At 39.4% G+C, this 12,030-nt stretch overlaps 1 protein-coding gene across 1 annotated transcript; it reads left to right on the top strand.

Moving 5' to 3' along the window:
* Positions 1-4,147: 4,147 nt before the first annotated feature.
* Positions 4,148-11,914, top strand: LOC109053059 (G-protein coupled receptor 12-like). Its single transcript, XM_019070490.2, has 2 exons — positions 4,148-4,327; positions 5,763-11,914. Exon 2 carries the CDS (start codon positions 5,775-5,777, stop codon positions 6,798-6,800), a length of 1,026 nt encoding a protein of 341 aa, XP_018926035.1. The 5' UTR covers positions 4,148-4,327; positions 5,763-5,774; the 3' UTR covers positions 6,801-11,914.
* The last annotated feature ends 116 nt before the right edge of the window (positions 11,915-12,030 follow it).

Genomic DNA, 12,030 nt, shown 5'->3' with positions numbered 1-12,030 from the left:
CACCAGCCTACTGGGATTTGATTGGACGCCTTTTTTTCCTGTGCTGATGACTCATTCTTGGTCACTGTGGCCCCTCAGTGGCCAGTCAAGATTACTGCAAGATGGAGAATTGCAAAGCATCATTCCTTTTTCACCGATTGCTTTCCTCTAACTCCAGCTTTAATGGTTCTGAGTTATTTTGCAATGACTTTGCTAGCTCATTATTGCATAAAATTAGGTTGAATAATTAAAAATTTGCATGAAAGGTTACACAAATTTATTAGTGCTCAAAAGCAATTCTCAGATCTGTCATTTGAGAGCCATATCAAGCCTAGATTCAGACTGGAAAGATTTTATCAGGCATCATCACTGACTACGCAGTTTAGTCTATGAGGAGGTGTGAGTCTGTCTGAGTTAGAGGCATGGGGATGAAGGCTGCGTGGGGTTCGAGGATGGAGGAGAGGGAAGATAGTGGGGGGAAGTGGGTGACACAGATGAGCATACTGTTAATAGCTCTCACCGAGAATAGCTCTCACAGGGGAGCAACACAATGTGCATCTTTCCAGAAAGATGCAGTCTGAATGTCAGATGCTAGATAAATGGGTCTCATCCTACACAGACACATTGCAATACCTTCTGGGTCATTTGAAATGGGTGCTTTTTCTATTGCGAAAAGGTGGTTTTTTAAAGCGAAGAGTTTCCATTAAGAGTTTTATTGGACAAAAAAAGTCTTTATGGTGTTAATATTACATTTTGCAAAGTCAAGCTAAACTGAAACCTTGCAATACATGTTTTGGCTTGTTTTAGTGCTATCAAAGAGTAACAGAGTTCAGTTTTACAGTTAATTTAGCCATTACCAGCCTTTCAAGGTCATGATTTATTAATTATATTATAATAATTAGTATTAATTGGTTATTTACAAAATCATGGTAACAGGGTCGAATTTTCAAAATCATTCCCCTACTTTATGCCCTTTAGGATTTGTTTTTTTAATTAAAGGTGACATATTATGCCCCTTTTTACATTATGTAATATAAGTCTCTGGTGTCCCCAGAATGCGTCTGTAAAGTTTCAGCTCAAAATACCCCACAGACCATTTATTATATCATTTTGAAAATGCCTTTTTTGAGTGGAAGCAGAAACACGCTGTTTTTCTGTCTGTCTCTTTAAATGCAAATGAGCTGCTGCTCCCTGTCCCCTTTTCCAGAATAGAGCTGCATCATTACAACTCGTACCTGCTAAAAACATCTGTTTTAGTTCTGATTATCATAACGGTATGAAGTGATGAGAACACTTTTTGATAAGCGAAGAAAACTAAAATAACGACTTTATTCAACAATTCCTTTGTCAGTCTCCTCTGTTTCTCTCCATATCACCATATGCTGTGTATGCTCTTCTTATATCAGCCGCGCCACAAGGATGCGCTATTTCTACATGTATTTAGCTTTGATTTGAAAGAAAACAGCGCATCCTGGTGGTGCGGATGATTTCCGTCGCTTCATATAACCTAGATTGCACTTCTGATGGCAGATGGAGTATTCTGACAATGACTTTCATACATTTTATGGACCTTGACACTGTTATTTACTTGGCAGTCTATGGGACAGTCACAGGCCTCCTGGTTTTCATCCAAAATATCTTAAATTGTGTTCCGAAGATGAACGAAGCTTTTACGGGTTTGGAACGACATGGGGGTAAGTGATTAATGAGAAAATTTTCATTTTGGGGTGGAGTATCCCTTTAAACTTCTAATGTACAGTTTTCTGAGTGCACACATCTGAAGCACATGGACAGAAAGCGGCTGTCACAGCATGTGAGTACTAAACTAAGTTCTTATGCACACACAAGTTACGTTAAAAACACACGAGTTACAAAAACAGTCAGTTATGTCTGTGAATGTTTTAGATCTGTGTGGCAGCAGCAATATACAGTAAATAAATCCACAGCTCTGTTGTCTCTTCTGAGGCTGGGTCTTTAAATAGTGTTCTGGTCTGTGCAGCCAAAGACAGAACAGTTAGCATGATTTGCTCATATCTTGATTCAATCATTAGAGCTGGTACACCGTTCTCGCTTGCAAAATCAAAATGACGGCGTCGTGGGTATAAACCATAGACTGTATAAAAACGGTATAAACATACAGATTAAGGGGCGGTAATATTATAATGAGATCCCTTTGACACGTCACCAAGGGAGCGAAATCAGACGCGCTCGTGTTCTCAGACGCTTGCAGAAAAAGGCTTACCAAAACAAATTTACTGGGTTAACCTACTTCACGTTACCTTGTTTGGTAGATGCACCGGGGACGTGATTATAGCACTTAAAACCTGGAAAAGTCTGATTTTCATGATATGTCACCTTTACAATAATAATATAGCATAAGTAAAGTAAGACTATATATATGTATATATATAATATATATATATATATACGCACACACACACACACACACGTGGTCAGAATTGTTGGTACCCTTGGTAAATATGATCAAAGAAATATCATGGGGGGAATATCATTATGAAATGTTTTTCTCTGATACACATTGGCCACAATTAACAGTTCCCTTTTATTCAATACTTTTTGTAACGTCCATTTGCCAATTTAACAGCTCTAAATTTTCTCATATGATGCCTGATGAGGTTAGAGAACACCTGACAAGAGATTCATCCAGAATCTCTCCAGACCCTTCAGATTCCCAGCTCCATGTTGGTGCTTCTTCTCTTCGGTTCACCACACTCATTTTCTATAGGGTTCAGGTCAGAGGACTGGAATGGCCTTAGCAGAAGCTTGCTTTTGTTCTCAGTGACCCATATTTGTGTTGTTTTTGAGGTTTGTGTTTGGATTATTGTACAGTTGGAAGATCCAAACTTGGCCCATTATAAGATTTCTCACAGAGTCAGTCACTTACTGATTTTTTTTATCTGTTGGTATTTGATAGAATCCATGATGTCATGTATCTAAACAAGCTGTCCAGGACCTCCATCACAAATATAGGCCCACAACATCAAAAATACAGCAGTATATTTCATTGTACACATGGGGTACTTTTTATCCCTGTGTTCACCAAACCCATCTTGAGTGTTTGCTGCTAAAAAGCTCATTGTTTGGTTTCATCTGATCATAGAAGTCAGTGCCATTTGAAGTTCCAGTCGTGTCTGATAACTGAATACACTGGAGTTTGTTTTTGGATGAGCGAGGAGAATTTTTCTTGAAACCCTCCCAAACAACAAAAGGCTGTTTGATATATATATTTTTAAGGTTTTCTGACCCCAAGACTCAACTATTTTCTGCAATTCTCCAGCTGTGGTCCTTGTAGAGTCTTTAGCCAATCAAACCCTCCTTTTCACTGTGCATTAGGACAATATAAACACACGTCCTCTTCCAGACAGTTTCCTAACATTTTCTGTTGATTGGAAATTCTTAATTATTGCTCTGATGGTGGAAATGGGAATTTTCACTGCTCTAGCTCTTTTCTTAAAGCCACTTCACTAATTTGTGAAGCTCAATAATCTTTTGCTGCACATCAGAAATATATTCTGTGGTCTTTCTCATTGTAATGGATGATTCAGGGAATTTGGGCTTTGTTTTCCCTCCTATTTATATTCCTGTGGAACAGGAAGCCATGGCTGAATAATTTCATGTTCATAATCACCCCGGAGTGCTCAAAATGGTAAATGTGAATGGGAATATACTTCAGAGATATTTTACTCATAAGAATTTCTAGGGGGTACCAATAATTGTGTCCAACGTGTATTTGAGAAAAACATTTATTTCATAATGAGTTTTTCCCCAATTTTCAATTGTTTTAGTTCGATGAAAAGTTAGATTTTTGTGATTTTTTTTTTAATAAAAGATCAAAACGTTTAATAATGCATGTTTATTTTCAGAGTCTTCTTTGATCATATTTACCAAGGGTACCACCAATACTCATATATATATATATATCAAAAGGCCTCCGTGACGATGATAACAAATTTAGAAAAATGAATATTTTTTTTTTTTTTCTGTATTACTGTATTTTTGTTTGTGTTCACGAAAATGATCATTACGACAAACAGTCGCGTCGTTCAGTTTCCGAGCAGCAGATAAATAGGTGACGGGACCTGGCTTCTGCTCTGAAGGAAAGCTCACCCCTCCCCGCGCCTCGCACAGCCGCAGTCGGTGGCGGTGCTCGAGCAGACGGCGAAGAGCCGCTATCGCTGGTGGCTGTGACGCTCCCCCGATCCGGCTTCAGACACCTCCATCCGTCCGCGCGGCGCTGCACCTGCGAACAGCGCTGCCATTGAATACCATGGCAAGGCAAGAAGGACGCAAAAATATTTAAACAGGCGCCTCTCCTCCAAAAGACAAGGTAGGGAAGCCTCCAGATGGGGAGTGAATGGGGACCGGGTATATCTGAAATCAGTCTGCTTTGCATTTTACAACACATAAATGATTTTTTTACAGAGCAAGAGCTTAAGCATTATTATAAAGCTAAAAGGTCTGAGGGGCATCAATGCTTGCATCCAGCTGCTTGCAGTGAAGATGTGCTTTAAGAGTCCATATCTGATAGATGAAAGGATGCTGATGCAGGGGCGCTTTTATAAGCAGTGGAACCCGCCTTTATTTAATATCAGCACTCATCAGGGCCCTCCCTTTCTTTCATTGTACTGTAGGCTATGATTCAAAATGATCTCAATAATAGCAGATTCCCATATCCAATAAATAAAAGTAAATGTGTCTTTAATCTATCTTAATTTGATTCTTTGTTCTGCACAAAAGAACAATGAGTTTTAAGAGATTAACACTGAAGGAATGCATAATGGCTTTTGTGATAATAGTTAATGGCTAATTATACTCATTTCTTTTACAATGCATGATCTTATGGTGATTTTTTTTTGTTTGTTTAATTACCATTGCATGCACTATAAAAATGTCAATTGTAATGGTGGGGGGGGGGTGCAAAAATTCTAAATAAAGACCCATTATTGGTTAGCCCCATTGGTTTTCATAATATTTTCCACGTACAGTAAAAATTATACTATATTTATAGGTAAAATACATATAATTTTGCAGTAAAACACTGAAAAAGTAAAAAATATGAATCATTTTATCTGCTGAGAAATAGTGCATTATGCTTAAGGCATTATATTTATAATATTTTTGTTTTAAAACAAATACATTTATTTTGTAGTTATTTAATAACCTGGCTCTTTCTTTTGTAAAACATAAAAATGTAGAAAGAATGTAAACCAAAAAGTTTCAGTTCCCATTGATTTCCATATGGACAAAACTTGATGGGAACCAAAATTGGTTTCCAACATTATTCCAAATTTCTTCTTTTTCTTCATACGGGTTTGGAATGACACAAAAGTGATCATAGAATTTTCAGTTTTGGTTGAACTATCCCTTAAACACACACAAGTTGGTTTTTATGGTTTTCAGGCACTCTCCATAAGCGTAATGGTTTTTATACCGTACAAACTGTATTTTCTATCGCCCTACACCTAAACCTAACCCTCACAGGAAACTTTTTTAGATTTTAGACATTTTTAGATTTTCATAAAAAAAAAAACAAAAAAAACATTCTGAATGATTTATGCGCATTTTGAATTACAGGGATACCGAAAGTATCCTCATAAACCACCTTCACGTTGTAATACTCATGTCATTTAAACAAATTTGTGTCCTCATAAACCACATAAACATACACACATACACACAAAATGTAACAAAATGTATTTTTGTTTGGTCTTTTTTCTTTACCTATACACCTCATTATGTTTTTTGTGTGTGTGCCAATTTAGACGGGAGGCAGAATGAGTGAAGAGGTGACAGTTTCTCCCAGCTGGCTGGCTCAAGAACCCACCTGGGGCAGCAGCGGCGCAGGAAGCATAGAAAACATCACCATTGGAACATACCCACCTGCGGTTGTCTTGCCGGCGAGGCCGCCTGCTGAGCTGTTGGTAAACCCATGGGACATCGTGCTGTGTTCATCCGGCACCCTTATAGCCTGCGAGAATGCCCTGGTGGTTTTGGTCATCTGGCAGAACCCAGCACTGCGTGCCCCAATGTTTTTGCTGATCGGCAGCCTAGCTCTAGCCGACTTATTGGCTGGTTTAGGGTTAGTCCTGCACTTTACCTTTGCTTACCTGCTAAGATCGGACTCGGCACAGCTGATGACTGTAGGTCTGGTGGTGGCATCCTTCTCAGCATCTGTTTTTAGCCTGCTAGCTATTACCATCGACCGCTACCTGTCGCTATACTACGCCCTCACCTACAACTCCGAGCGAACGGCCGTGTTCACATACACCATGCTGGTGCTTCTATGGGGAGTTTCATTATGTTTGGGTTTGCTGCCGGTTACTGGTGTGAACTGCTTGGGCCAGGAGGAGAACTGCAGCGTGGTTTGGCCCCTAACAAAAAACAACATAGCTGTTCTGTCCGTCTCCTTCCTTCTACTGTTCGGCCTCATGCTTCAGCTCTACGTGCAGATTTGTAAAATCGTCATGCGACATGCGCACCAAATCGCCCTACAACACCACTTTTTAGCTGCAAGTCCTCACTACGTCACGACGCGGAAAGGCGTATCCACCCTGGCGATCATTCTGGGCACATTCGCAGCTTGCTGGATGCCGTTTACGGTTTACTCGCTCATAGCCGATTATACGTACCCGCCCCTTTACACGTATGCCACCCTGGTTCCTGCCACCTACAACTCGGTGATCAACCCGGTAATTTACGCCTTCCGCAATCAAGAGATCCAGAAAGCGTTGTGGCTGGTGTGCTGCGGATGTATCCCTGCCAGCGTGGCCCAGCGGGCACGGACCCCCAGCGACGTCTGATGTGCCTAGGGAATTACACAGGCCAGATATTCCCCCAATCCCTGGGACGAGAAGGGGTGTCCGCGTCACCCATTTATGTCTTCCCCTAATTGTTATGTGACAACCACTGCCACAAAATCTTTGCCTGATCCCAATCCAACCAGCTGCTACACCCTTTCCAAGAACAAAAGGGGCAGAAACGGATGCTGTGTGGCAGGCAGCTGTAAATATCTTATATATATATATATGCCTTTGCATTTTTGTGCTTGTTGTGGCTTGGCCACAGTGACAGCCCCCCTGTTGCATGGGCTGTGAGGGAGATGGAAGATGAGGGGCAGCACGAGGCAGTCCTCTTGACTGGATCCTGAAGTTCATTCATCTCGTCCTGCTGTTGCTGCATTCAAAAACGTGCGCTGAACGTTAAGTAACCGCGGTGTGCTAAAAATAGACTAGGCGCTCGGTGATCCGCGCCTTGCATCCTCCGAAGATACCGACCTGGAGAACGCACACATGCGAGAGAGAGAGACAGACACGCTCTCTCTTCTGTTTGATTTAAATCTCAACCCAAGCGTGGCCGAATGTAAAATGTCCTCCAAAGCAGAAAACCATGAAGAGCTAACTAAAATCTCAGAATGAGAACCACTCTATAAATAACCGAACCCATCGATGCCTTTATTTTGGTTTAGAACAGAAGTCGAACTGTCTCTGCATTCTCTTCCATAAATGAAAGCTACCAGTAGAAAGTGTGTGTATGTTCATTTAAACAGCCCCCTATGAATAGAGGCTCACTTCAAAGAACTGTTGAGTACAAAACGTGCATTAAGTGGCTGGAAATAAGAGGTTTGTTTATATGCAGCGACATGGAGGATGGAACCGAATGTATTTTCTATTGATTTGCTTTTAATTTGCATTCTCATTGTCGCTCTGAATAGAGCTCTGCTCCGTTTATTATGTTCAACTGGTAATTGTTACTGGATATGGGATAGCTGTCACAATGGTCGTTCATAGCATTTTGCTTGAAATTTACATGTATTGCATTTGCAAAGAATGATGATTTGGGCATTACATTATAGATATATTAATTTGAGGTATTTTGTTTGAAACAAACTCGAGTAAAGCTTTTCATCCCAAAATCAAAAGAAAAATGAATTATACTTTGACATTATTTTCACAAATACAATTCAAATGATTTATATAACCCCCTCCCAAAAAATCAAACAAAACAAAAGAAGCCTGAAAAATTTGTAACAACTCCCACAAAAATATTAAGCAGCAGAACACTGTTTCAGCCGTTTTAAACATGGCTAATATGACACATATATGGGAAAGATATCTGAAATATATTTTATGAATTATATAGTAGATATTATGTATAATGTTATATAATACATATGTAATCAAATTATATAATTGGTTATATAATTATATAATGTTAGTTTTATTATAATTAATAGATTCATTAGGTTAGGGTGTAAAAATGGACTTATCTATCATGGAAGGCCAAAATTAAATAATATTCACAAAATAATATGCTTCATTGTCTTTATGCAAAGTACATTTTTTCTTTTGATTTTGGGGTGTAATATGACCCGGACAAGATTTCTTGAGATTTCACACTTGATAAATGATATTCTAAAATGATGAAACTGTTCAAAGATGTGCCAGCCAAGCTACACTTCCACTCTCACATGAGCCTTCCGTAGATTTACATTCAACTTGATTGTTAGTAAACTGGTGAATCTCCTCAAACGGTCCACACGACACGATTATAATAATGAGAACAGCTGGCCTCTCAGACTTGGCAAATGTCAGATGAGGGAGAATGTTATCAAATTTATCTTCTCGTACTTTCATCACAACTGAGGCTGGAGTCATGCTACTATAATGAGCTGAAGTTCACCTATGCTTTTTACCTTATGCCCTCCAAATGCCAACCAGCCACTATCTATTTCAGTGCTGTGGCAGAATCCATCAGCGAGCAATAACTACGGATCAAGCGTTTCACCAAATTATAGCAATACTCTGGCAGCAATAACAGCAGTGCCCAAGCAAAACCAAAACCTCAGCTAGCCGGAAAAAAAAAAAAACATCCATAAAAAACCCACCAAGAAAATACGAGTGGATTCCAAGAACGACTGACAACTGTACTTATTTCAACATCATCCAAATTTTATTAGTGAATTTGGGATTAGAAAAAAAAGCAGAAACTGGACAGATGTCCCAATCCCTGTAAACATGTCCATAATCTCACAGCCTCGTGTTCTCTCATCCAGAAAGTGACTGTGCCCTGCCTGTGGTCATTTACAATATCTAACTATGAATGAAATCTCTCTGTACACTCAATGTGACCTACTCTGCTGTATGCATTTGCTTTTGCGAACTTTAGAGATGTTTATAATGTGTGAGGAACGTGATGTGTAAGGTGTGACTGTCGGTGCATGGCCGTGTGTGTGTGTGTGTGTGAATGCATGCATATATGTTGGTCTCTCCAGGGACAATGATGTAGTTGGGGGTAATAATATATATTCCCCATAGACCTGCATGGGCTAGAGTGGCTACCAGTCTTCCCATTGCACCCTCTTTACATCGTGCCTGCGGGTCGGACACACCCTCGTGACCTTTTTTGCCTGAGTGACCTCTATACGATTCCACTGAAACAGCACATGAGTGGTAGGGAGGAGGTTTGCGAGTTTTAATAGGGCTTAGCATGGAGGCGATGATTGGTCTGTTGTGGGCCTCGTCTGATCTTTGAGGAATAACTTATTTTGCTATATTCATCGAAAAAGACTATTTTTCCCCCTCAGTCTGGATTCTTTCGGAATTCCTGAGATTTTATTTAGTATTCTGATGCGCTGTACGGTCTCTTCTGAATGTATCGACAAAGGCATTCTTATCATTACTATGTCCAATCATCTTGATCCTGTAAATAAGGCATGATACTTTAAGGAGGCATGATGGTACCTAATGTCATAGAGTGATGTGGTGATGACGTTTTTTTGTAACCCTAAAGTTAGCATCATCCTGGTTTCCTTTGACAAATACCAATAGGATTTTTCCAGTGGCTTTTGGATTATTGCAGAAAATAAGCTCTGTGATCGACAAAAATCCTGATAATCATCATAATAATCTTTACAAATGAATTTAAGCCTAAACACAATCACCAGAAGTAAAAAGATGAACATAATCAGGTTACCCAGTTAACATTTTTTGGTTCCCAGCACGTTCTGGCAACATTAGTTTCTGGTTCCCAGAACAGATATTCTAATGTTCTCTGTTGGTTAGCCAGGAAAGTTTTCTTTATGTAAATAAAATGTTCCCTTTAGGTTAAGAGAACTTTCCCAGAACGTTCTTATTTGGTTTCCTCAAAAATAACCAAAAGGGAACCATATGGGAACGTTCTGTTTGCTGAGTAGACGCCATGCTGAATTTAACGCAGAAAACAAGGCTGTGACTTACAGTCTTTACAATGGCACGCATTGTATAAAGGTCCCAGACCACCGACTTTTCACAGCTCACAACGTCTAAAACGGTTTTTAGTAGTTTTTTTCTTCGGAAAGATGTTTCATCAGCTGAACAGTCAGTGTGTTGACAACAGTACAATCCACTGAACGCCCCACTTTAGCCCCTCACAGCCTTGTTTTCATTTCTGTCAAAATATTAAATGTAGAGCTACCCTGACTTGAGACTAGACTAGAATTGTTTGCAAGAGTGCGATTATAAACCATTTTAGGTGAACTGTAACGAACTTCGAGTAGATGAGTTTACCTGTTTGGCGTGACGTCTTTAAAGCAACTGTATGTAGCCTTATCTTTGCAGCCCCCTACAGTTCAGTGAGTGGAACTCACGGTCGTAAATATATCACTGTGGTAATAACAGTAGCTGGCGGCACACGTGTATTTGTTGCTGTCATAAAGCAATCCACCCTTTTCGCGAATTTCGTACCGCTCCTCTAAATATACTCTTAGAACGGATGTTTGACGTTTTAGAAGGATTTTGAAACTGACTTTTCAAAGTCAAAAACAACAACAAACAACATACATACAGTTTCTTTAATGTGCACTGAAAGTCCTATTTAGCTACTTGTTAGTAACTAGGTTTTTCAATACTTTAAAAGCTTTAAAACATCACAAGATATTGATGTATTTTATTTTGTAGTATAAAACGTGAAATATCTTGAGCTTTCGTTAACCACAGACCTTATTTCAGACATTTAACCAAAAAACATTGACATGCTAAACCCTTATTTCCGGTTAAGGCCTACAAAAATACGTCATCCCTGCAATGCTCTATTCTGAAACAGTTAACCTTGAGCCACATTCCAGCATCTCCTATTGCCTGGGCATGCTTGTCTACAGCTGATTGAGAGTTAATGCTCGATGCACAGCCGTTTGGTCAGAAATGACTGAGGGATTATCGCGGTGGTTTTTGAGGGTTAGGCCTCTGACTAAAACATCATATCTCCTGTTTTTGAAAAGAGCTTTGTAAAATTATGTTATCATGCTTTGTGCCTAGTCTCTGATGGATTTTCCACATGCAGATGGACATTTGGCAATTGAATCTTTGATTTAAATAGTATCCAACTGTAGATGATTGTGCTCTGTAATCCAATGTAAGAGCTTGAAAATGTCAAACTGGAGGGCGAAAAAGGGCTCGGATGGGAGTCTGCCTCCGATTCTGGTTTATTTGAAGAACTCAAACGAAAATCATGTCTGAATTGATGTCTTGTGAGGAAACTTTATACATTTTACACTAAGATTCAGACTTGTTCTGTACTTTATTTAATAACTAGAAACGAAATCTTGAACAATCTGAGGGGCAGTCGGGTGCATCGGTTTCAGCATCTTGTGTACACGTATGCATAGTTTTAACTGTGAAATGCACTTTATTTTTTTGATGAGAAAAGGCACAACAAAATTACTTATCTGCAAAACAATATTATTAGTATTATAATCAACATGCACTAATTAACATTGTAAGACATTGTGTTAACGTGTTGTATATTTTTCCAAGGTGTTGGTTGTATACTTTTGTTGCTTTGGTTAGTTTAATGAACTGAGAGATCTTGTTAATTTTGTATTAAAAAGAATGTGCTGTGCATTAAAAATATCCTCGCCTGGGTTTATTCACACTCGCACATCAATTGGCCGACTGCCTCAAATCCACTGTTGCCATGGCGATTGCCAGTCTCAGCTGTACTGTTTCCATAGAGACACGAGTCTCCGAATCAAAACTGTCCTGATTTCATGACGAA

Source organism: Cyprinus carpio, chromosome B24 (genome assembly GCF_018340385.1).
Source record: "Cyprinus carpio isolate SPL01 chromosome B24, ASM1834038v1, whole genome shotgun sequence".
Lineage (NCBI taxonomy): Eukaryota > Metazoa > Chordata > Actinopteri > Cypriniformes > Cyprinidae > Cyprinus > Cyprinus carpio.
This window is presented reverse-complemented; position numbering and strand designations above follow the sequence as displayed.